Source organism: Sceloporus occidentalis, unplaced genomic scaffold, assembly GCF_023333645.1.
Source record: "Sceloporus occidentalis isolate IW3139 unplaced genomic scaffold, rSceOcc1.0.p SCAF_1, whole genome shotgun sequence".
Classification (NCBI taxonomy): Eukaryota; Metazoa; Chordata; class Lepidosauria; order Squamata; family Phrynosomatidae; genus Sceloporus; species Sceloporus occidentalis.
Window position 1 is genome coordinate 295,918,201 of NW_028316981.1, and position 26,786 is coordinate 295,944,986.

General features: G+C 38.6%; 1 protein-coding gene across 1 annotated transcript in view; it reads left to right on the forward strand.

The window, feature by feature from the left end:
* Positions 1 to 26,786, forward strand: part of CPLANE1 (ciliogenesis and planar polarity effector complex subunit 1) — a 99,467-nt gene that overhangs the window by 29,270 nt on the left and 43,411 nt on the right. The window contains exons 13-26 of the mRNA XM_089496517.1: positions 619 to 830; positions 1,717 to 1,797; positions 3,917 to 4,081; positions 5,378 to 5,533; positions 7,280 to 7,508; positions 8,378 to 8,517; positions 10,035 to 10,252; positions 12,153 to 12,317; positions 14,295 to 14,433; positions 16,441 to 16,550; positions 18,213 to 18,374; positions 18,475 to 18,583; positions 23,296 to 23,614; positions 25,752 to 26,697. Coding sequence (XP_089352643.1) covers positions 619 to 830; positions 1,717 to 1,797; positions 3,917 to 4,081; positions 5,378 to 5,533; positions 7,280 to 7,508; positions 8,378 to 8,517; positions 10,035 to 10,252; positions 12,153 to 12,317; positions 14,295 to 14,433; positions 16,441 to 16,550; positions 18,213 to 18,374; positions 18,475 to 18,583; positions 23,296 to 23,614; positions 25,752 to 26,697 — 3,151 coding nt within the window. The remainder of the gene's footprint in view (positions 1 to 618; positions 831 to 1,716; positions 1,798 to 3,916; positions 4,082 to 5,377; positions 5,534 to 7,279; positions 7,509 to 8,377; positions 8,518 to 10,034; positions 10,253 to 12,152; positions 12,318 to 14,294; positions 14,434 to 16,440; positions 16,551 to 18,212; positions 18,375 to 18,474; positions 18,584 to 23,295; positions 23,615 to 25,751; positions 26,698 to 26,786) is intronic.

Genomic DNA, 26,786 nt, shown 5'->3' on the forward strand with positions numbered 1-26,786 from the left:
ATGTAGGCACGGGCCAGTTAATAATAATAATAATAATAATAATAATAATAATAATAATAATAATAAACTTTTTATTTCTATACCGCTTTTCCTCGAGATCAAAGCGGTTCACATACGGTAAAATTATATGACATATGTCATATTACAGTATAAAAACAGCTATGGCTTCTATAGAAGTTTCTGCCTTGATGGTCCCGCCACCCACCATATAACCTAAATATCGGCTCTCTCTTTTCCCTACAACAGAGGGTGTTGAAACATAGTTTTTTGTGAGTTTTTTGGGCTATGTGGCCATGTTCTAGAAGAGTTTCTTCCTGATGTTTCACCAGCATCTGTGGCTGGCATCTTTCTCTGGGCAAATCACACTCTCAGCCTCAGAAGATGCAATAGCAAACCCTCTCTGAAGAAACATACCATGATAGGATCACCTTAGGGTCGCAGTAAGTTGTAAATGACTTGAAGGCACACAACAGCAACAAACAATTATATAAATTCATTAGCTGATATGTTACAAGATTCGAAGCACTATTTCAAATTTTTATCAGATGCAACATTACTATTTTTCTTTCATTTGTGACTTTGACTGTCAATGTTTATTTAATTCTTTCTTAACTGTAGACTGATTGTAATGTGGCGACTATTATATAAGCATGTCCTTTGGTACTGGGCACAGTTTAACAGAAAAGAGCAAAACTCCATTGAGCCAATAACAGAAATACAAATGGCTTATGAAAGACCAGTGACTGAAGCCCTTGCAACTCATATACAGGCAATCTTACAGTCTTCAGGAGAGAAGCTGGAACATAATGTCAACCTCAATTCTGTGACTGGTTAGTATCTTATAAGAAATTGCCAAATATTGATAGTCACATTACACCCTCTATGACTAGCATTGATTACATATTTGCTTACTGGCTCAATTTAAGTTGCTGATTTGGAAACTTCATGATGCAAGTGATTTGGGATCTGGTTATTTAATCCATTGTGTGCATCCATTCAAAACTGCCTGAGCCTTACACCTGAGGTGCTCTGTTCTGTGGCCCACAAGAAAATATGAGATTAGCAACTACCAGAAACAAAACTCCCCCATGTTTTCCCTCCTTCATTCTATTTTTTAATGTTTAAGCCCCTGTGGATTGTTCTTTGTTTGCTTATTTAAGCCTTCCTGATTTGATCTCTCATTGTGGCCTTATATTGTTTAGTTAAGAAGTGGATACATGGGAAACTGTCTTAAATGGAGGTAGACAACTGGTCCACCTAGACCACTATGGTCTACCCTGATTGGTAGCAGTGACTATTCAGGGTTTTTCTGGTATTCCCTGGAACTGGAAGTTCTCAGAAGGCCTGTGATGGTATTGGTTACTTCATGTTTAATTCTGACTTGTGCTTTCTGTTAGTCTTGTATGTGGAGTTTTCTGAAATGTGGGGTATCAATGTGCAAAGAGATCTTGCAGTACCATTGAGACTAACTAAAAGAATGAAGCTGGTAACATGAGCTACTTGTACAAATGTAAAATAAATAATCTAATTTCCAGTATAGAAAATCTACATTTTCCTATCCGTTCTCCAAAAATATTTTTTGCCAAAAATAACATTTCCCCATTCTAACCTTTTCCAGACAGTTATCTAGGGTGATTAGGACTATCTGCTTTAAAGTATATATTTTCTGGTAATGAAATGGTTTGTACAAGTGCTAACATCTGGTTTTTGTTTAAGGTGAGGAGCAGTTTCTAACAGGATCTTACAAAAAATCAATAGAAGCGTGGGAGAAAGCCATTCAAGAAACAAAAGTAAAAGGTAAAACAGTAGGGACTGCTCAGTGTTTGAGAATTATTTTCACTGGAAAAACATGATTGATTTACAGAGTATATACCCTGCTCTTCAGTCAGAAAGCCACCTAGAGTGGCATACTACTCAGAATAAATGAAACATTATTTGTTAGTTGTTGTTGAACCATAGCTCCCTGTATGCCTCATCACTGGCTATTTCAGTGAGCTTCCTTATATTTGCTCAGAAATCTGATTAAATTAAATTTAACATGCTTGATAAAATAATGCTAGTAGTATCTGAAGACTATATTTAGTAGGAAAATCTTACAATTTAAAATCAGAGTAGAACTGACTAGTAGAGTAGAAATAAAAAGAGGGTACATACACTTTAAAATTTGATGGTGTCCTGAAATATCAGTTAAAATTATTAATTTTTATGAAGTGGTATAATTGGCTGGCAATCTGCTTTTCAAACAAACAGTTGAAGTTTCCATTGCTGAATAAACTCTTTGACAGCAGAACAGATGCTTTTATTCCTGATACTGCCAAATTATTTTGTTGATATGTGTGTCACCTTTCTTTTTAAAAGTACTGTTGAAGGAGCTGTTGAAGTCATAATTAAATTGTAAGGAGGGCTAGGAGAGGCTGTAAAATTAATCCAGAAGCTTTCTCTTCCTATTATTCTAGAAATTTGAGGGAAAGAGCTTCAAGGATAGTGATAAGTAGGTGGATAAAGGCATGTATTTTTCAATGTTATGATTATGAGACGAAGCCAAGACCAAATAATGTGTGGTCACAGTCTACAAAGCTGATGGCTGTGAGTGCAGTTTATGCTGTCTCAACAGCATTATAGGACATATGTGATATTGCAAGGTGGTCTCAGCCATCCACTTTTGTGAGACATTTCAACTTGGATAAATATAAGTCAGCACAGCCTTCTTTTGGTAAGACAGTGCTGCAGTCAGTAGGTTGTAGAAAATAGTCCCGCCTAGGTGCTTGGGTAGTGGATTTCTCCTCCATCCATCTTGAGAATGAACAGTTGGATTTCCAATAAATAAACAATCTGGGTTAGAATAATAGAATCATAGAGCTGGAAGAGACCACAAGAACCATCCAGTCCAACCCCCTGCTATGCAGGAAATCTCAAAGCATCCCCGACAGATGGCCATCCAGCCTCTCTTTAAAGACCTCTAAGGAAGGAGGCTCCACTGCACTCCGAGGGAGTGTGCTCCATTGTCGAACAGCCCTTACTGTCAGGAAGTTCCTCCTCATGTTGAGGTGAAATCTCTTCCTGGAGCTTGCATCCATTGCTCTGGGTTCTAGTCTCTGGAGCAGCAGAAAACAAGCTTGCTTCCTCCTCAATGTGACATCCCTTCAAGTATTTAAACAGGGCTATCATATCACCTCTTAACCTTCTCTTCTCGAGGCTAAACAACCCCAGCTCCTTAAGTTGTTCCTCATAGGGCATGGTTTTCAGACCTTTCACCATTTTAGTCCCCCTCCTTTGGACACGCTCTAGTTTCTCAATGTCCTTTTTAAATTGTGGTGCCCAGAACTGGACACAATATTCCAGGTGGGGCCTGACCAGAGCAGAATAGAGTGGCACTATTACTTCCCTTGATCTAGACAGTATACTTCTATTGGTTGGCAGGAGGAGCAATCCATACACACTCCCCAAAAAAGAAAGAGTTTAGTTGAGAAAAGATTGGTTAAGAATTTATTAGAATAGGTATGGCTGGGTAATCAAATTGTTAGGGAAGAGAAAAGGTTCTGACAGTCACAACTGAAAAAGCCTTGTCAAGTTGGCACTTGGGGATAAACCAAACCAGATTGCTCCTCTTGCCATCTCAGAAAGATTACTCATGGTAAGTCCCAACTTCTCATTTGTAATACTACTCTCATAGAAATGCTCTACTTGAAATGTTTTGGTGACAGTAATCCTACTTAGGTTATTTATTGCTATTGTCATTGTTGTTGTTGTCCCAAGTTCCCCCCCAAAATTGAATACTCCTATATCTGTATGTTATTGCATATTTAACTGAGAATAACTGAGAAAATTACTTTTTACTTATGTGAGAATTACTTTTTCACCCTTACGTAAAGCTTATATTTTTAGTTTTAGATAATTATTTTTCTTTTTATTACAGGAGGAAAGAAAATGCCCTTTCTTCAAACTCGATATTATCTTGCTATATTGTATTGCCATCTGTATCACTATAGTTTAAGTGAAGCTCAGGGTCTATGTGATCATCTGGTGAACGAGCTTCTAAAACGAAGTCAAGTTTCTGTAACAGAGAGGAATGATATATCAGGTATGTGAATGTTTAATATCACAGGTTTAGTAAAACAGATTTGTCTATACTTTCTGTATTTTTATAGTACTATGACATACAACATATTATGTAATAATTTTGTCATCTTATGCCATTGGTAAAAAAAGTGTAACACACTGTTACAATAGTTATACTCTTAATAATCATGACAGTCATTTAGTAACTTTTGAGCTACTGTAGTTAAATAGTAACTGTTAAAATAGTTACACTCTTAATAGAGTTATTCTCCGTGAGATTGAAGGCCAGGCAGGATCCTCCAGAATTGTAAAGCGTTATAGCTGTTGCCACCAATCCCTCTCTCCTCAGTTTTAAGTTTCCTGCCTTGCCAACCAGTCAGGGAATTTCCTTTTCTCCATTTAAAATAGATTTATTAGTATAAATTTAGGATTAATGTCAGGCAAATGGCTTCTGACAAAAATAAAATGAGAATACAAGCAAATTTTGATTCCAAAATGGAAAATGCAAATTTGAAGGAAGGTAAGAAGGAAGATGTGTAAAGGAGATGATTCATAGAAAGGTGAAAGGAGAGTTAGGTAAGAGGAATATGAAGAAGAGTGATGAGTGAGATGGAATGTATGATGAGTGAGAAGTGGAAGAGGAGAGATATGAAGAGAGGTGGCAATAGGAGGGAACTGGAGGGAATGTATGAAGAAGATTTAAGAAGGTATAAGGAATGTGCTAATACTCCGGGAGATGTTTAAGGATTTTAGGCATGAATTAATCTGTTGTACATGATTTTGCTGATGTTGTGATGTTATACATTTTATGTTTGTTGTTTGATGTTATAAGTGAGGATGATGCCTGTATAGATGTTTTTAATGTTGTAAAATTTTGAATAAAGATATTATTTTTTTAAAAAAGGAAGGCAGTGGGACTGCAATCTGAGTAGTTACTAAATTAATTTCAGAGTATGTTTACAAAGTGAAACTTAAGTAAACAATACCAAGGAGATCACTGTGTAATGTACACAGAAGGCTAACAGTACAAATCTGTGGAGAGTGAAGAGGAGCAATCCACATCATATTGGTTACTTCCTTCATACCAACTCAGAGACAGGAATACATTAGCTGTTATCTTTATTTTATTGTTGTCTCCAATTTTATACACCACCTTGAGTCCCTTTTGCAGCAGAAAGGTGAGGTATAAAATGAATGAATGAATTAAGCGACAAAAGAATTCATTCAAGGAAGAATGAGTAAACATAGCTGAAACTGAGTCACTCAGTGACAACTTCTGCGTGTAATTTTCTTATATAAGACTATTTTTTTCTCATAGATGCTGAATGGGTGGTAAGAGATATTCATACTGAAGCTGCTCTGGCAGTAGTTCAATCACTAGCAAGATTCATGGCAGCTTATTTCACTAATGAACCACTTTATATTCTTCCTCCGCACTGCATTGATATTTTACCCCCACTTCACATCATGCCAGGTATTCTGTTAATGTCATCATATGATCTAGCTTACTGTCATACATCCACAGTTAAGCATTTCTAAACCCAATTGATGTCAATGAGGGAAGAGTTTTTCCTGGAAACATTTCTATCTATAAAATATGCCTTTTAAATTGACATTTGTTCCTGCTATGAATCTACCATTTAACTTTGTCTAGTTTTCTTGATTTATGACCAAGTTCCTATATAGAGGGGAGGAGCATAACTTCACTCAGCATGCATTTACACTGCAGAAATAAACCAGTTCAACACCACTTTAACTGACATGGCTCAATGCTATGGAATTCTGGGAATTGTAGTTTTGTGAGGCATTTAATCTTCTCTGTCAGAGAGCTCTGGTGCCACAAAGAAACTACAATTCCCAAAATCCCATAGCATTGAGCCATGGCAGTTGAGGTGGTGACAAACTGGATTATTTCTGCACTGCAGATGCACTCTCACTGAGTTATGTGACAGTTGCGCAAGACCACCTTGTTAGTGAATCATGACATTGTACAAACAAATGCACAGTGAATCTGCAATGTGCAGTGTGAATCTGCATGTGCAGTCTGCTGTGGCAGTGCATGTGCTACCCCACTGCCTCAACCATGATCTGAATACACATGATCCACATGTGTCATATTCATGTGTTTATGAATCAGTCATGATAAAGAATATGAGGGAATAGGAATAATGTGAAATGGTGAAACAGCACCAGAGCTAACTAAAAGAAGAATGGAAGAAGGGGGATAAGTAAAGGGATAGTGAGGGGAAGAGGGCAATAATTGGAGAGAAATATTGGAGAAACAAATGGACTTCTGTGAACTGTGATTTCCCAGTAGATAAGACCCCCACATCCTGTAGTTTGGCTTATTCTCCTCCCAGGGTCCGAGGGCCGAGAGGTGGAAGTGGAAAACTTTTAAGGGATAGTTGTTTGGGGGAAAACTCAGATTTGACAGTACCATGTCTCTGTGAACTTCTGTCTGGAAATCCAAAATAAAGCATTAGTCTTGTACACTACAATGCTTTCGTGGTTTCTAAAGTCTGAGTCCACTATGTCTGACAACATGAGACAAAAATGTTTGAAATATTTGAATAGCAGAACTCGTGCAAGCATAAGATGCCAACAGGGTTCCAATCTATTTGTTTCTCACCTTCTCTTTCTGTACATTGATCCTCTCCACATGGGGAAAAATGTTTATGCTCAAACCCCATTTGATTTAATGGGGGAGCGGCCCATGGCAGGCGCCCTAATATATTCCTGGCGGCTTAACCTTCCACGTAATGTTAAAGCCGTGTATAGTGCGCCCACGTATGGCGTGGATGCACTGTAATAATATTGCATCTCTCCCCTTTTCTGTGTGATTTTGAATGAAGACTTGATTTTCTCTATAATTCACCTAATGTGATAGATCTTTTGTAAGCATTCTGATTTCCGTCCTAGCTCAAGAATTAAAGATTATTAGATTTTGCTTTATAGAGCAAGTGAACCTGGATGTTGGTGGAGTTAGAAGAGGGCAAATGTAGTTATTAAGAGTGTTTGTCATCCCCACCCCCCAGGATATACTGCATTATGAAGGTCATAGTTCACAGTTACCTGGGAGAAAGTCTAACCAAATGTAATGGGTCTTACTTAAAAGTAAACATGAATAGGAATAAACTAGCAGTCATCAGTTAACATAGCAAGAGTAGGTTACACAGCAAAGCAAATAAAAGCTGCTAACAAACTCCTTTTTTTATTTTAGACAAGTTTGTTCGTGTTGTTCCACTGGAACACTCCATTGTCACTGGTGCAGTTAGAGACCTTGGCCTCTCTTGTGTCTGGACAGTTGAATATGCTCTTGATTTGTTTCTTGTTGGTGGCCTAATTCCAGAATCTGTGTGGCTAGCACATAAACTTGGAGACTGGAAAATGGCAGTTTCAATTGGAGTGTCTTATGATCTGTATTGTCAAAGTAACAGTGGCTTCCCAAGGTACGTCTTGTTTGCACAGATGATAGAAATGGGACCTGAAGTGTTATTACCTATCTATAATGTTATAAACAATGAAATATATGTCTTGCTTATTTTCCCCTGTATTTTTAAAAGCTATTTTTGTTACTGCTGTCTTTTTTAAAGTGATATATTTTTAAAATGTTCTCTGCTTTTGTCAGAAGTAAAGAGAATATAACACTTTCTTCTTTCAACTGTCATTGTTCCATTCTGTTGTAACAGAAATTTCAGGAAACTTAAAAATCTAGGACTGACAGAGCAAAAGAATTGGCAAGAGGACCTAGTAATTGAAAATCCATAAGTTTATTTCCAATTGTCGACAAAGGAAAACATTGAACTCAGTGGAATTCAAGTTCCAAAAAGCTGAGGCCCCGAACAAGACAAAATGACTCTTTTTATATTATTGAAGACAAAGAAGCTTCTTCAATACACCTGATTGGCTAATTACAATTTAAACATACAGAATTCTTACAATCAGAATAGAAATACATGCATACATTAAAACTGCATCATCACTCCTTACCTCCTCCTTTAGCCTTCCTTCTAACCTTGCTTCTGAATATCAACAATGTATCCTTATCTCAGTAGTTTATGTTATGTCTTTTTTACTGGTGCCAGCTTCCATCCAGGTCAAGATGCACTCATTATTCCTTTGCTCTAGTTTTTCTAAACTCCAAGCCTTTATTTCAAAAACCATCTCTTTGGCTGACAAAGGTGACTTTTTTTTATTTCAACAAGGAATTTCCACCACAATATGAATTGGTGGCCCGTGCGTTATATAAATCCTGTATGTGATTAAACAAAGATCATTCAGATAAGTTACATAAAATGTTTCTCTTGATATGACTTAGGTCAGAAAAAGTAGAACTATACCTGCCACTGCACTTAACTCCAACCAAAATATTTCAAGACAAACTGCAGTCTTTTTTGGGCCAGTCTATCACCAGTGAAACATCAAATGACCAAGATCCCAAATACAAGCAACTTACAGGTGTGTAATCTCTACATCAGAATTGTTTTCTTAAAAGATTTTAAACATTATTTTATGCAAATACTATGCCTTTGTTCAAATATCTAACCTATTATATGTGAGAAAGGTGCAAGAAAGGTGAGGGACTGAGGAGGGTCCCCACCAAATATGTCAGTGTTACTTTAAATTGTTGAGGAAATTAGCTTTGCAAGAGGGTGGGTAACTTTAGAACCTTTTCCACCTGTATATACCTGTAATAACTGAGGAAGATTCCAGGCTTGGGTGAATTAAAGTTTTACTTAGGAAAATGCAGAGTGCAATCACACATGGACAATAGCAATTCATGCAGACATGGCATTCAGAGCTAACCTAAATGGGAATATGGAAACTGGATAGTGGAGTTGGAAAGATTTAAAGAGGGTGATATTTACCTGTGCAAAAAGTAGATCGTGAAAAGCCGGAATGTTGAATGCTGGCTCCTAGCTCACAGGGTGGTACCACCATAGGTTGAAGTATTGTTTTGATGTTGGAAGAATAAATTCTACCTCTGCACAGGATTTTTACTTCTTTTCTTCTGGGAATCTGACCTAGTGTTCCTAGAAGCTCTGGTGCTACAGTGGTTAAATGCTGGTATTGCAGCCAAAACATTGAGAGTTGGATCATGCAGGGTTCTGGGTTGACTCAGGGGCTAAACAGGCTGGCCAAGAGGGCCGGCATCGGGGAGGAGTCCCCCAACTCCACCCCCAAGCCCCCGTTATGCAGTCCAGCTGACCACACAGCAGGTGGCGTTACAGCACTCCTTTGGTGCGGCGTTCAGAACAATACACAGATTATAGCTCCTCTCAACCAACAGTACTGTATATATCTCCAACTCTCTTTCATGTCAGCATTCTTTGACGATGCCAGCCACACCTGCTGCTGAAACGTCAGGAATAAACTCTTCTAGAACATGGCCTCATAGCATGAAAAAGCTACAAAAAGAAATATGGATACTGGCTGTGAAAGCCTTCTACTTTATATTCTGCTAGTGCTTTGTTGTTGTTGTTGTATGCCTTCAAATCATTTCTAATTTTTGACGACCCTAAATTGGACTTATCATGGGATTTTCTGGGCAAGATTTCTTCAGAGGAGGTTTGCCATTGCCTTCTCTTGAGGCTGACAATATTTGATTTGCCCAAGGTCACCCAGCAGGTTTGGTGCTGGCGAGTGAAATCTTTGGGTTAAAAATTGTTGGCAATACATAATATTGTAAAATTAAACATGAGCAGAGTTCAGTTCAGTTCATCTTTATTACAGATACGAGCGGAGTTTGAATATGGTAGTTCCATTACACAAATTATTCAGTGTTCAAAATACCATTTTTTAAAAACAAGGTGCAAAGCCTCCTCCCTTAAAAAATGATTAATTAAAGAAACATTAAGAACTGATTAAAACTATGACATGGCCTTAAAAATGTATTTCTAGATTTAGCAATGCAACATTTCCAAAATATTTATTAATGTATTTTCTTTTTTACATGCTCTGCTGGTTTTCTTTAGATTCTATTGAAGAAGAAGATGCACGTGTACTCTTTAGTTCAGTAGAAGAAATACTGAAAGCAGCAGTTATGGCAGAAGCAGACATTGTCTCAGAGACATTTCAACATTTAGTGGAATTTGTCAAGGATCTTAGCAAAAAGTTGTATGGTTTAATTCCTGAGAGCTTATATCTTCCTGCACCACCACTGTATTGTCCTCAACCAGCATTCCTAAGTGAAGTATGTATCTTTGGAAGCTGTGTGAAAGTTACTTTTATTGTATCTGTACTTAAGTTACTAATTTTTCATTGCATTTTCAGCTAGCCTAGATCCCTAAATTTAAGTGTTCTCATTAATTTATTAACATATGAAGCACCCATAGTAAAGATTCCATTCTCAGGATGGCAAGGAAGGGAAACCCACCATGAATATATTATTATTATTATTATTATTATTATTATTATTATTATTTCTTACCAGCTTCTCCCCATGGATTAGGTTAACAAATACACAATATCAGATAAAACACAATGTCAGTTAAAACACACACTTTAGTTTATAAGGTTATATAAGACACAATCCACATTTAAAATTTCTCATTTAAAAGTCTCAGTTTTAAAATAATCTGGATATACCTGTTGGAAGAGACCAGTCTTCAGTTTTTTTAAATTTAGACAGCATGTTCAGCTGTTAAATCTCTTGTGGCAGGTCAGTCCACCTTTTAGGGGCAACTAAAGAAAAAGTCCTCTTGCAGATAGCTGCCAAAACTAGCTCTTGCTGACTGGACGTAATGTCCACCAGAGGACCTAAATGTATGGGGTGGATCATGTAGGGGGTGGCGATCCTGTAGGTAACCTGGATTTAAACCATGTAGAGCTTCAAAGTTAATAACCAATACTTTGTATCTTGCCTGGAACCTAATTGGCAGCCAGTAGAGTGATTTTAATATTTGTGTGATATGATCACTCCTGCATGTATCAGTGTTTTGAAGTAGCTGACGTTTCCAAATTTAGTACAGCGGTAGCCCCATGTGTATCTCATTGCAAAAGTCCAGCCTTGAGTATACCAGTATGTGCATTACCAGCTTTAAGTCCTTCAGCTCTACTAAGGACTTATCTCTGTGTGCCAACCGAATCTAGGAAGCTCTGGGAAGGGGTTTATCTCTAGGAGGGAGTCAACAATTCCTCTCTTCTCGTGTCAGTTTATTATTATTATTATTATTATTATTATTATTATTATTTCCTAGCCTGCCAACCTGATCTGGTTAGCCCTTCTCTGGTTAACTCAGGAATAGGAATTAGAATTTAAAAGGAAAATAGAATTAGAACAGTGGTTCTCAACCTTTGGTCCTCTAGATTTTGGAGACTTCAACTCCCAGAATTCCTGAATAATGAGCATACTGACTGGGACTTCTGGGAATTGAAGTCCAAAACATTTGGAGGCCCAAAGGTTGAGACCAGTGAATTAGAAGATGGAGAAAAAGGTTCAGATTTGTACAGAATCTGGGACAAGGAGTTGGATCTGCCCTGTTTAGATGTACAGAGGTTTGATGTGTATCATTCAATCCCAGATCATTGGGACAGACTGCCTCTAGAAATGTAATCACTGGGTGGGTTAAGGCTTGCTATGATTTTCAATGCTATGATTATGAGAAAAAGCAATGACCAAAGAATATGCAGCCACAGTTAACACAGTCAATGGCTACAAGTACAGCTTATGCTGTTAAGACATCTTTGCAGGATATCTGTGATGCAGCAGGTTGGCCTGGGCTCTGAGATCCTCAGGGGAGGCCCTGCTCTCCGTCCCACCACCATCACAAGCACTGTTGGTGGGAACACGAGAGAAGGCCTTTTCTATGGCTGCCCATATGGGCCTATAGGTTGTTATGTTGTTTTAATGTGTTTTGAACATTTTTATCTTTTTAAACTATTTGATATTTTAACATATAATTTGTTTTAATTATTGCAGTAATTTAATTCTGTTTTAATGTACTATTTTTGTATGCTTTTAATTGTACTGTCTTTTAATGTTCTAAGCTACTCTGAGTCCCTGTCTAATAATAATAATAATAATAATAATAATAATATACTTACTCACTTCCTTGTTGTTCATTATGCCCTGTTATTTTTACCATCTTTAGGAGGAATGCACAGATTTACCATTAAGAATGGAGATAAATTGTCGACAGAAGATATCTGGTGCTGTTCAACGAATTCTTATGCTTTTCCAGGCTTCACATTGTTCCTTTCCTGCTGCTCAGTGGTATATTATGCAGCTGAAACAGACACGAAAAATAATGCAAAAGGTATACTGATGAAATTGATTTACCTTTGCCCATAGTGATGCTAATATACTGAAAACAAGTTTAGAGTTAAAATACTCTATAAAATTATAAAGTAGCCCATGGAGTGTTACAGCTGCTGTTTGCTCCGCGAGGGAGCCGCAGCAGCCAAACCGCGCGATTCCCTCACGGAGCAAAAAAGAAGCTCCAAAATGGAGCTTCTTCCTGCGGCGCGGTTATGATGCCACGAGGTGCCAATGGCACACTTGCGATGTCATAAGCACCGCACAGACTCACAGCGTCCGCTACGTCAATATGGCGGTGGCCGTGTGGAACGGCCGCCGCCATATTATACGTATTGACTACGTACTAGGGTTAGGGGGGTGCGGAAGCACCGCCCCTTCCTAACCCTAATACGTAGTCAATACGTATTTTATGGCGGTTTGTAACCCGCCCTTGTCTGTTTTGCTGTTTACTTTAAACCTAAAATTTCCACTGTATGACAGGCAACATTAAACTTTCAGATACTATTCTGATTTAGAGCTTCTTGCAAGTAAAAATGTCACATTGGCTTATAGATGGTGATTTGCCATTTATATTTTACTCTGGTTTATATATGTTAATATATATATATATATATATATATATATATATTCATATTCCTATTTCTTTTCCAAATAAATATCAGAAGAAAACAACAGTAAAACTGAAAGCTAAAACAATAGCTAGTCATAAAATAACAACCCCAGAACCATGTCTTATTCTGATGGTTAAACCCAACTTGCTTGCACCTTTTTGACTGCTTCTTTTTCTTTTGCTGTAGGTTTTTTCCCTATATTATTTATCTACATATTACTCCACCCTCTGTTGAGATAACAGATTTCTCCATCAGCACATCCACATGTGTATGGCTACCATGTAGACCACACTTCCACTCTCACTAAAATCTTCACAGTTTTAGAGCAGAGTGGCACAACACATTTTTCTTTCCTTATATTTTCAGGCACTGTCACCCCCCTAGACATCAGGTTAGCTTGTGCACATGTCTTTTTCAGATGTTTCTCCACACTATACCAACAATGTTACATTAGGCACATTCTGTCATAGTGTTTCCTAATTTAATGTGAGGATGCATCCAAACCACACTCAAATTATTATTTTTTTGGCTCTCTCACATGTGATACTCACATTTGACATAGCTATGAACCTTGGATGTATTAGTGGTCTATTCTCTGTACTCTATCTTGCAGTAGTTTAAATTGCGGAGGGTATTTGTTTATTCCCTCTGGCGGGCCTTCCCAGCTGACCCTGTACAAAATAATCCCATCCACTCTGATGTTCCAACTCATCGATCATGATTAGGAGAAAATGTAATTTTAATTGCTGTTGTATTATGGGAAAGTTAATGTTTTTATTGGAATTACCATTGTAAACTATCTGTATTGTGGTGGTTTTTTTACTGCTTACTGTATCTTATCCAATTGTAATCCCGCCTTGATCCGTAGGGAGAGGCGGGAAATATAAATAAATTATTTATTATTTGTTATTTTTATTTTATGGACTACATAGGTTGTGTTTTGTATTTTGTCTTAATTAGCCATGGGCCAAAATCTAGGTCACATGAGCTCTAGTTTGGTGGCAGTTATGGGGAGTCAATCCATTGTGGTTTATCTCTGTCACGTTACCAGAAACACCAGAAGAAATCTTCACAATTGGTGTTACCTGTTCTACTCCAGCCCCTCTGAATCTGGCATTAATTGGCTTAGGAAATTTGTCTCAAAATGCATCAAATGGGTCATGGTGTCAATGCTGAGGGAAATAAGTATTCTTCCTGTATCATGCATTCCTAGAATATAGAATTGTTAGCCTTATGCCCTGTGCATTTAGAAGTAGATTTTAGACCAACCCTGAACTGAAATTAATTTGAAAATAATTGAGAACATTAGTTCTAATTTACAACTTACTTCTTCTCTAATCTTTGTTTTGTTTTTACTCTTTCAGATCTACAAAAAGGGTGGTCTTTCATCATTAAATGCTCTTCCAGAAAATTTGCTTAATTACTGCCAGTATCGTACAGTATTCTTAAGGCCTACATCTTCTGGAGATCATAGACTTGATGATGTTTCGTGTAAAACTATAGGTTTGTACTTACAAAAGTGCAAGGGCACCAAAAAGAAATGAGGTTAGAGAAGTGATACATTTCCACTGTTACCCTATTAAACCATCTATATTGCATTCTGAGTATATTGTCTAGTAGTGTAACCAGTCAGCCTAGAAAATAGCAAGGAACCTTTTAATCCATCCCTGTGCTGTTTCATAGATTGCTTGTTGCTTGCTGTGAGACAGATGGATTGATCCTGTTTTCTTGTGACTTTAATTTGTTTTGGGTATCATGTTTCTAGATGACAGAAGAAACAATCCATAACACATAGCTTTATCTCATGCTCCATGTTGAGGTAGGTGATTTTTTTAGTTTCAGATGTTGACCTCTGCTACTTACTTATTATTATTATTATTATTAATTAAAGACAGAAGACATGTAAAACCAAGAGTGTATAAAAAGAAATAGGAAAAGAATATCTTCAGGAAAAGCTTTCTTTCCATTTGTGGAGGAAGACGTTTTCAAAGGCAAATTGAAAATAGAAAATATATACTAGGTGGAATAGATCACAGTTCCAATTCAGACCAAGGAAATCACCTCACTATGAAAAGAAGTGGACATCGCAGGAGGGGTCGTAGACAGCAGTATTCACTCACTTATGGCAAACAGTAATTTTAGATCACTCTGTTCTTCAGGTGGCAACTCATGGGCAAAACACTGTTTATAAAGACATCAAAGGAAAGATAGCTACATCCTCTGTTACTGAGAAACGAGGAAAATATGGCCATTGTTTGCAGGGAAATTCAACATTTACTAAAAATTGTGGTAATACCAAAGGTACCAGATGATCAGAATTTCAAAAGAATCTATTCAGCCTTTTTCATGCCTTCCTAAAAAAAATGTCTGTTCACAGACTGGTACTTGATTTGAAATTTCTCAAGGGATACATGAAGTAACAGAGATTCAAAATTGAAACATTGAAGACAACCCTAAGAATTCTAGTGCTGTAACAAAACTGGTGTGGAGGAGAAGGGAGCTAATGTTTGAAACTGAAAAAGAAGTTTGGGACTCCTACCTCAAGCTTATGGAGTGTAGGATAAACCCATATATTGTAGATTGCTCCTTATGTCTAGGAAAAATATTCTTCGCTGCAGTGCTTTTCATGATGACTTCCTGATACAACAGAAGAGTGGATTAACAGACATGTTCCAGGAACTGGTCAATTCACTGGAGCTACATGGACCCCTAAATTTAGTGGTGCCAACTGAGTCCTCACAAGAAAGGAGATATTTCCAAGTATTCAGATATGCTACAGTGCTTATCTATAAGAATGCAGTAAGGTGGTTTCCAGAAACTCCCATGATATACGTAATTAATCAATGTGAACCTTGGTAGAAACATTTGTACATCCTGTACCATGTTGAAATATCTGACTCAAAATAATCAAACACAAAGTGATTGCATCATTAAAAATTCTAGAAATTGATATGTTCCTTCAATTTTAGGTTAAGGATATGGAAAGTGTAATGGACCACTTAATCACTATCTTTTAAATGTAATTATCCTATCTTGTTTTCGGAAAATCTGTCCATATTACTTCAGTCAGGGTAATGCAGTTTTAAAACATTTAGCCTGTATTACTCACCAAACATGTTACCATGGAAATATGAGCTAATATAATAAAAAAGACTTTTTGAACTCTCACTCATAGGTCCAAAACACACTGCAGAAATAATCCGGTTTGAGACTACTTTTAAGTGTCCTGGCTAAATGCTAGGGGATTTTTTGAACTGTTGTTTTGTGACACATTTAGCCTGCCTTGTTAGAATGCTCTGGTGCCACAATAAACTACAATTCCCAGTATCCCGTAGCACTGAGCCAGGGCAGTTAAAGTGGTCTCAAACTGGATTATTTCTGCAGTATGTTTTGGATCACTGACTCTAATTTATAAATGAGCTATTTTAATTAAAAAGTAGAAATTACACTTTCGTTGAAACATTTCTTTTTTCTTAAGTCATTAAAACTTTGTCTGTCTTTCTGTCACAGGTTGCTTTAGAGAATTGTGCGCATTGTGTTGGATGCTTCATGTTCGTGAAAGATTATCTGACAATTGCAGACGGTACCAAACTGCAAGGGAGAATTTGGAAAATCAGAAAGTAATTATGATGGCACAGAATTTTAATCATGTTGAGAAATGCTGCATCAACTTGCCATTGTTTCTAAAAAAAACTTTTGCATTTTTGTAATGCCACACCAATCTTAAAAGCTGTAGTTGTATTTTAAAGAAGTAGCTATTCTGTTCCTAAGTACTTATTTTAGTTCCTAAGTTGCTAGATGGCTATTCAAAACAGACTTAAGTAACCTAAGGTGGGATACAGACTGCCCCTTTGGGGTGGCCTGCACCCACCCGCCCCTTTCCCCAATGGATCGGGGCCTAAGCTGCCACAGCGGCAACCCCAGAGGCCCCGATCCGCCGCTTTTCCAGGCCTCCGACAGTGGTGGAGAAAGGGGCCTTTCAGTGCGGCCACAAGTGCCCTGCAGCGGTGCCAGGATGTGACGTCCGCGTCGTGCTGTTTGGCTGCGGTGCGTCCGTGACGTCATAATGGTGGCGCTCATGTAGAAAGGGCGCCACCATTACAACGCTGTGGCCATGTACTAGGGTTGCGGGGCATCTGGAAAGGACACCCCGAGGCAACCCTAGTACGTATCCAGGCCGGCACTTTGCGCCAGTCTGGGTACTGCCTAAGATAACAAAAACAAAGCGATACAAAGCACTGTATAGTTTTTAATAAAGTTACCTATAGGATTAATGAAAATGGCATAATAGTATGCCCAGACCTGCATTTCCCCCCAATCTTGTGGTTTTTATTTGAAAGCACATCTTTTCACAGTTTATGAATTCTTATTAATTAATAATTAATAATTTGTTTTATTTATATACCGCTATTCCAAAGATCATAGCGGTGAACAGCAAGTAAGCTAATTAGCAAGTAAGCTAATTTGCCCCCAACAGTCTGGGTACTAATTTTAGTGACCTTGGAAGGATGCAAGCCTGAGTCGAGCTTGGGTCCTTTTGCTGGTCTTGAACTCGCAACCTTGTGGTTTTGAGTGAATGGCTGTAGTACAGGCATTTAACCACTGCGCCACCAGGGCGCCTATGCATTTTAAAAGAGCAAAAAAAGGAGCAAGTTTCCACAGTCTTTCTACTGAGTATTAGAGAGGCATGTGTTTTTCAGTCTGTTTCCAGTATTAGAGGCCATCTGAGGAAGAAAAGAGTTTGAATCATAGAATCATACAGTTGGAAGAGACTTCAAGGGCCATCTAACTCAACTCCCTGCCATGCAGAAAGACACAATCCAGGCACCCCCGACAGTTGGCCATCCAGCCTCTGTTTAAAAGCCTCACAAGAAGGAGACTCCACCACATTCTAAAGGAGTGTGTTCTACTGTCAAACAGCTCTTACTGTCAGGATGTTCTTCCTAATGTTTAGGTGGAATCTCTTTTCCCATAGTTTGCATCCATTGCTCTGTGTCCTATTCACTGGAGCAGTAGAAAACAAGCTTTCTCCATCCTCCTTTACATGAAATCCCTCCAAATATTTAAACAGGGCTATCATATCAACTCTTAATAGACTGCATGTTCCCCTCACTCATGTTACCCTTTTTTCCCTTAAAGTCCATTAATCTGGCTGCTCCAAGTAATAGATGACTGTCACAGATCCGATTGAAGATCATTTTGTGCTGTCATATACTGTTCAAGATTGAGATAATAGGTTTCATATTAAATCTTCAATTAGTTATGTGACATTATCTCCTTAGGAATGCAAGAAAATTGAATTTGACACTTTTATAATTGAAAACTCTATCAGTGCATTGGAGTGGGCTTGTCGAATGCTCCCTTTTGCTCGCTTCATGAATATTGAAGAACTTGTCCAAGACATTATTCTGAGCCTTATTGGAGAACTGCCACCAATAAAAAAGGTATAGATTATGACAGAGTTTAATTTTCTTTAAAAAACTATATTCTTTGTGTTCATAGTTGGTAATTAACTTAAATAAATCTTAATTTCTTTTTGTACAGGTGGCAGAAATTTTGGTGAAAGTATTTCCTAATCTTGAAGATGTAAGAGTCCCATTAAGAGATAAATATAATGCTTTGCACCAGCGACTTAGACACTGCATAGTGAAAGGTAATGTGCATGTTGTTTAAGGAAACAAAGTAGACAAGTTACTTAATCAGCATTTTCTTTAAAACTAATCAGCTTTTCTCAGGAAATTCACTTTATACCATATATACTTGTCCATAAGTCTAAAAATGTATGCCCAAAAATTGACCCCAAAATCCTAGGTCAACATATTTATGGGTCACTATGGAAATGTGATAGCAGCTCTTTCAGATTTCCCCATGCAGTGTGGAGAGGAGTTTATTTCTCTCTGAAGCCAAGCAAAAAGAGTCCTGGGTGACTGACTGATAATGCTCTCTGTTGAAGAATCCATCTCCTGCCTGTGCATCTGGCTGCAATGAAAGCTGAAACAATGATGCAAAAAGCCTCAATGAGAGCCTCTCTTGCTATACGCACACATACATACACACACTGAAGGAGCCTCCAAGTTCTACCCTCGACCTATCCACGGGTCATAGCAAAATCGATACTTTTGGCCCCAAAACCTGACCTCAACTTATACATGACTTATAGTTGAGTATATATGGTAAATCATGGCCTTTTTGTCTAACATAAGTGGTCAGAATTACCCAAAATTGTTGGGGGGGGGGGAGAAGATTTAAATATAAATTCTGTGACTCACACTTATGGGGTCACTCTGCACCTGATTAGACATCCTTGAAATGTAGATCCACGTGTTTTGGCAGTAGCTTTGCCCACTTTCTACAGTGCTATATATTCTTTATCTTCCCACAGCTCTGCTCACTTTCTTCAGTGCTATATACACTTTCCTTATCCACTGCAGCAGTTAAATTGGTAGAAATATTTTCCTCATTTTTCCATTCCTGCTTTTATTTTTTTTTTATTTTTGTGATGCTGTTTCTTTCTATCGCCATGTATCTTCTTCATTCTACCTTCTCTGGGGCTGTGGCCCCAAAAGTATTTTTTAAGAACTTGTATATTGCGAGAGTCTAATGGACATTTGCTTATACAAGATCCATACCATTGACTTGTGCCTTCACTGTTAGACTCACACCTATAGTGAGTAAAAATTGAGTGTCTCATTTAAAAAAAAAAAAAACTCCAGTGGTAGGGGCCTGAAGATACCTAACCTGAAGCTAAGAACAGGCGTCTTCATACAACCTTAGTGACACTTGGTTCTCAGCCCCAGTAATGATGGAACAATTGTGAAACAGAACCAAGCAGCAGAGATAACATCATCTTCCTCTCTGCTATTGGACTGACAAACAGCATTATCTCAGCCATGTTTGTGCCCCTGATTTTGGCATCAATATTGACCTACTTGGTCTACAAAGTTTGTTGGGCATTGGATCTCATACAGTTAGTCTCAATGACACAGGCCCGTTACAGACGGGCACCCTAGGACGGACTCAGTCCATGCTAGGGTTAGAAAGGGGCATCTCTGCCAGACGCCCCTAACCCTAGCACGGACTGAGTCCGTACAAAATGGAGGCGGCCGTTCCACACAGCCACCGCCATTACGACGTCATGACTGTGCTGCCTCCAAACAAGAGTACCCTTTCCGCGGTGCAAGAAGGAGCTCCGAAACGGAGCTCCTTTTGGGGTTTGCGTCTCTGGGCGCAGCCTTTACATGGCTGCGCCCAGCGACGCAGAGGAGAAAGGGGCCAAGTGGTTCCTTTCTCCTCCTCCCCGCCGTCGCTGGGTATCCTTGGGGCTTGAAGCCCCAAGGACACCCCTTTCCAGGCCGTGGGGAAGCGGCCTTTTGCCGCTTCCCCACGGCCTGCAAAGCGGTGGATCGGGGCCTTGGAGGCTGCCAGTCTGGCAGCTGAGGCCCTGATACAGCGGGGAAAGGGGCGGGTGCAGGCCGCCCCAAACGGGCGGTTTGTAACCCGCCACAGACTCCTATTCCTGAATCTTTTTTGTCTGTGTCCATCCTTTTAACATCAGGAAAGTGTTGAGAAGGCATTACATAAATCTTCTGGGACAGATACAGAATTGAAGAAGAAAATCACAAAAACAATCTAAATCTGATGCCAGTAGGTTAATCTTGTGCACCAGCTGATTGAGGCAGGGCTTCAAAATTCTAAATATGTTTCATCCATTGGCTCCCTTTTCTTCCCCGTCTAGTTTTAATTTTCTGCCTTGCTAACTGGTTGAGCCTTTATAGCTCTTGTCCTCAAACTTAAAAACCTTCAGTAAAAATTACTTGCTAAATATACCAAATAGATTAAATGAAATAATTTCAAATGGCAACCAACCTTTGCCAAGAAAAAGTATAAGCAACTAGAAATGGACATAGACAGAGAGCAACCCTGCTTGCTTTCTGAGAAAAAGAAATGGAAAGCAGAGGATGAAACAGCTCCTAAAGATTCCCCCAAGACCACAAGCATGCAGATTGTAGAGAGAGAGAGAAATAATCAGGACAATGCAAAGGCTCAGTTGACTGTTGAGTAACATGTCTTTGAAGCAATGAGAAAAGCAATATTAAAATGTCATCTAATGAAAGTGAAACAGAAGGACAGTCACTGCAGCAAGTGAATGTGGGAAGACCCAGGGTCAGTGGTTTAGAGAAATGTGAGAGCCTAAAAAAGATAAAACAAAAAATAAAATTTAGTTTAATATTGTATCTGAAACGTCTACTCAAGGAGGAAAGGGGTGCACTGATATTCCAAGCACAATCACAGTTCCCAGTTGCCATTTTGAATCTACAGATTTTGACCAAAGGGTTGGAACAGAAGCAAGAAGAGTTGCAGTCCAGTCAGGAAAGGCAGTGCAATCCAAGTATGCAGGTACACACAATGATTGACACTCATAGCAGGTCACCAAAGCTAACGCAGTATGGCATAGCAGGAACAAGGGACATTTTAAACACCAGCTGGGAAATGAGTACACAAGATCAATGTGAGGTCGAAGGCTTTCATGGCCAGCATCCATAGTTTTTTGTGGGTTTTCGGGCTATGTAGCCATGTTCTGGAGAAGTTTCTTCCTGACGTTTCGCCAACATCTGTGGCTGGCATCTTCAGAGAATGCTTGCCTGGAAAAGATTGGGTATATATATACTGTGTGAGCCTGGGAATGCAGGAATGATTTGCATGTGTATTGTTCTATTGCTGATGGCAGGCCATAGATGTTGTCCAAGATCAGTGTATATGGTACCTTTCATATTTGGTGGCTGAGAATTCTTCCCAGGTGCAGGAAAATGAGCTTGGGGCAACAGCGCAGATTCCTCAACTGCATATATCTGCAATCAGAAATACAATGAGAGATTTAGTGAATGTGGAAATTCAAGCAAAATTCCAATAATCTTTTAACAATCAAAGCTTTTAAAGTGCATTGAATTTCACTAGCTTAAACATGTTTAAGTAATTTAATGAATTCAGTGAAGTACATTGATAAGTTTGAGTCAAACTAATCAATCTAATATAAATGAAAGCAGAATTGGAACGAATTCATCAGAATTAAATTAAATTCATATAAATGACAGGAAGATGTTCAGGAACAATTACTTCTAGTTTACAGCGAAAGGAAAGGTAATGCTATTGCACCTACAGAAACACTTAAGAAGTGTAAGGAAAAAACTGGAGACATTATAAATACAAAGTAAGTAATAAAGCCATCATAGATGCCAGAGTAGAGCTTTGAGAGTTGGATTTGAATTCTGGGTACAGCAGAGTTGATTCAGCAAGTGATAGTGATGAGAAATAATAGTAGCAGTAGAAAAGAATAACAAGAGTATGTTATTTTGAGGTAGATCATTTAGAAAAGTAATAACTACTTTTGATTTAGATATTGATCTCAATTCAGGTCAGGAAGACTTTAAGGATCAGCAGAGATCTAAAAGTGTGACTGCAGTGTTACAAAAAGTCCCATCACAAAGCACTCAAATTCCAGTGCCAGAAATGTTTAGACTTAATTGATTCTGAATGGGAAACTTCTCTTAATACAAAGAGGTTTATTGGTTGTAGTAACAAAAATTATGAATGTATGAAAAGGGAATGATTGTTGTTGTCTTTGGTTGATGGTCCTGTTTCAGCTCTCATTTTGAATTTGGTGGTCCCAAAGGAAGGATTAAAAGCATTAATAGACATAGGTGAGAAAATAATAGATTTTCAGTAATCAGGAAGTCACATGAGGCTGCAGCGTTAGCAATGGCAGCATCAATGTTTGCTATATGTAAATATGCATGTGCTCTTTTAACTAGTGTAGAGAGATCTTGTAGCACCTTTGAGACTAACTGAAAGAAAGTTAGGCCTTATACAGACAGGCCAAAATAAAGCTGCTTCGAGTCACTTTGGAGGTATGGTGTTTCAATGATGCATACGTCTTAAGAGTCTGGAAACTGCACCAAAGCTGCACTCCAGTCCTTAGGACTGGAGCGTGGCTTTGGTGTGGCTTCTGGACTCTTAAGATGCATGTATCATTTAAACAGCATACCTCCAAAGTGACTCGAAGCAGCTTTATTTTGGCCTGTCTGTATACGGCCTAACTTTCTTTCAGTTAGTCTCAAAGGTGTGACAAGATCTCCCTACATACTGATTCTATGGACTAACATGGCTATATCTTTGAATTCTTTTAATTAATGTTATTTGTTGTTCCCCACTTCAGAGAGGTAGGTAAGAAATAACAACAACAATAATACCAGCAGCTACTGTTAAGCAAATTGTTCTTCACCCATTTTCATGTGGCATTCATCATACAAATCATACATAACTAACTTGATTTCTCTACAAATCATAAATAATTTTATTTTTTGTTAGGTTCCAACAGTGAAGAGATTATGTCTGTTGTTATACAGGCTGCTCATAAAGTGAATGTGACAACTTTGAAACGTGTGGCGAGAAACATAGGGCCCCCTCAGAGAAATATCTGGGAGCCACCAGAAGTGGAAGCACAAGATCCTGGAATTTGCTGCTATGACAGATTTTCTTTGGGGACTAGTCTAAGCAGAAGCACAATTTCAGATGTGGAAAACCCTCTGGCTTACAGTGATGCTGAAACAGCTGATTCATTCTCTGAATCTTTGCGGATTGATGATATACGAAAACATATTCATTTTCAGGTGGAAGAAGGTTGCAAGTAAGAGTCTGTAATATTTTTGAACATACTCTCTTTCCAGCTTCCATTCTTTCCTAGCAGGTTAATAATGGAACAGTAACCTTCTTAGAAGAACAGTTCTACATTAATCTGTGCATGTTTATTTAGAACAATGGTTTTCAATCACTCCCGTGGCACATTTGTATGCCACAAAAGGTCTGCAAGTGTGCCCCATCAGTAAGTGTGAGTCCAGGGAACTGCATACCAAACAGAGTGTGTGAGTGCATTCTTGACTTTGCTGTATGCCATCACTAGCCCTCACTCCCTCCTTTGGTTACTGAGAAGCAACCAATTGATGAAGACCCTGAAAGTCTGCCTCCCCGTGGCCTCACAAGTCCTCTCTGTTGGGCTCTCCCATCTCTTTCAGGGATGGCATTCCAATCAAGGGTTGGGAGGGCAAGAATGCCTGTCCCTCAGCCCTCTGTACTGTTTTGGCCCAGCCCCACCACTCTAGTTCTTGACAGTGGACAACAGAAAAAGTGGGAGAAAAGGTATCTCTGTAGTCTTTTCTCTGTGGCTGGCGAGGGTGCTCTAGGCTCAATCTCCTGTCTGTCTACGATGCATTTGTCCTCAATCCCGAGCTGACATAGAAAGTGTAGAGTTGCAGGAGCGGTGCTGAAGGAAGCAAAAGGAGGCATTTGGGGAAATGAGAGAGAAAAGAGAAGAAGTGGAAGGCACCAGCACTGGCAGGCAGAACAACCACCACCCCCTCATCCAGTTTCCCAGCCTCTTTCAAGAAGATAGCTGGCTGGCTTAGTGGGTGATGGACATAGCCTCAAGGAGCATGCTGGTTTGTTCTGGAATATCAATTGCCTCATTACACCAAGCTTGCTAGGGTGCAGCGGCAGAAACTAAGTATTTACCATTCATTTAAGTTCACATTGGTGAAGAGTGGGGAGGGAATCTTGGTGACAGTCGCTCTACATTTTGTGTCCCTTGGTCTTGATTAGAACTTTCTAATGAGAAAAATCCAATGATAAAGAAAGGGAAAGGTAGAAGCTCAAAATTGTGGCAGGGAGAAGCTTGCTCAGCACTACAGCATTTAGTCTTTTCATCTAGACACTCAAGGTCTGGCTTTCAATTATTGGGGGGCGGAGGGGGGGAGTAAAGGAAATAAATGATGGTAAAACACCTGTCTCATTCAGCTACTTATGCTAGTGCAAAGTGCTAATTTTTGTTGGCTGTGATGGGAATGAGGGTGTTGGTGTTTCTGAAGAAACAGAATCCTTTGTAGATAAGCTGACTAAAATTTAGTTACGAACAAAAGTACTATTTTTCTAACAGACAAATTACTGCTCAAAACAAACAAGCTATTTGCTTTATCAAGATAACTTTCTAATAGCTTCCTCTTTATCAAGATAACTGATTGATCATAAAGAGATTTACTACTGTTAAGGTCATTGGTTATGCTAGTAGTATTTCCTATAATTAAGGATGTTCCATAGACTGAAAAATAAAGGTAAACAAAGACCATTTTAAAAAACCTTCAAGAGCCCCTTTTACTCTCAGGAATAAAAATGAGCAGGAAGGAGACAGACTGAAAAAGGGAACTGAACATGTGGGGAATGGGGAGAAGGTTGTCTTGCCCACTAACTCAGCTGCTGATAGGTTAATTTACAGATTCTATGTGGATTTAACATTAGTTTGAGACCCATAATTTGTGCAAGAACTATTTTGATGAAGGAAGCTCAATAACAGCTATAAATTGGGATGGGGGGAATGTTATTGTTTGTTTTTGTGTGCCTTCAAGTTATGTTTGACTTATGGTGACCCTAAGGCAAACCTATTGTGGGGTTTTCTTGCAAGATTGTTCAGAAGAGGTTTGCCATTGCCTTCTCCTAAGCCTGAGAGCGTGTGACTTGCCCAAGGTCACCCAGTGGGTTTCATGTGGGAAGATAACTGGAATAAGTGTGGTGGTCGTTGGCTCATCACACTGGCCAAGCAGCAACTGGGAATTGAACCCTGGTCTCCAGAGTTGTAGTCCAACACTCAAACCACTACACCATGATGGCTCTTGAAACAAGAATTATTGGTTTGTTTAATTAATTTGCTCTGGAAGAAAAAGGTGAAGTTTGTAAATTTATTGCCTTTTAAAAAATTTTTGTTGTGATTTGCCCAGTTCTAGTGGACTTCACAGCCATTCAGGAGAACTGACTGGATGCAATAAAAATGCTGAAAAATCAGAAGACATCAGTGTGAAAGGAAGAAGTAAAATCAAAGAAAACAATAAAGATTTATCTAATCAACCTATTTTGCCAGTGGTTGGTGAATGGGAATTTGAACGTGATGATGATGAATACATTAAGTTTTTAGAGCTTTTCCTAACTTACATACTTGAGAAAGATCTGATCAGTAACAGAGATTCTTCAGTTCCTTTTCTGGTGAGTTTTTCAGCACTCCTTAGAGAACAGGAACTCAATTCTCTTCTTTTTGATGTTCATACTACACTGAAACGTCGGCAGATCAGAATTAAAGGCAAAAATATATTTAGAGCTGGTTCTTGCTACAATCTTGTTTTTGAACCTGCTAATTCTCAACTAATTTCTTTGTGTGATGAAAAGAAAAAAGATTCTAAAAAACAAACTCTTCCTGTTCCCGTTCAACAACCAATTGAGTTTTACAACCATGAGTCGGTGATCAGACAAGCCACAAGAAGTGGATTATTTGGTCGTAACCAGCAGTTGTTTAATGGTATACTTGGTTCCAGTAAAAAGATACGTCTTACACCAACACTGACTCAGCATTCGCCTGAACAAACCTCTGTTCCCCAAAGAGCTCCAGTTCATAAATATATCTACAAAGCAATTAAGATGAACGATGTTGTGCAGAGAGAGGAGCCAACTCCAGAGATGAAGTTTAAATTTAACAATGTTGCTCACTTGCTTGAGTGGATGATTAGATGGTCTGATAAGAGGCTGCTTTATGATCCCATCACAACCGAGCCCTATCATGAATGCCGACCAATGATGCATGTAAAAACATCTACGTCTGCTATACTTGCATCAATGTGGCTTTTAGAAGAATACTACAGCAGCAGATCAGAAGACCAAAGTATATGCATTTGGGTAAGCAAGAAAAATTATGTACAGTAGAAAAATTGTCCAAGTAACTTTTGTGGGGGAGTGCTTGGAACTCAGTGTCCTTGGATTATAAA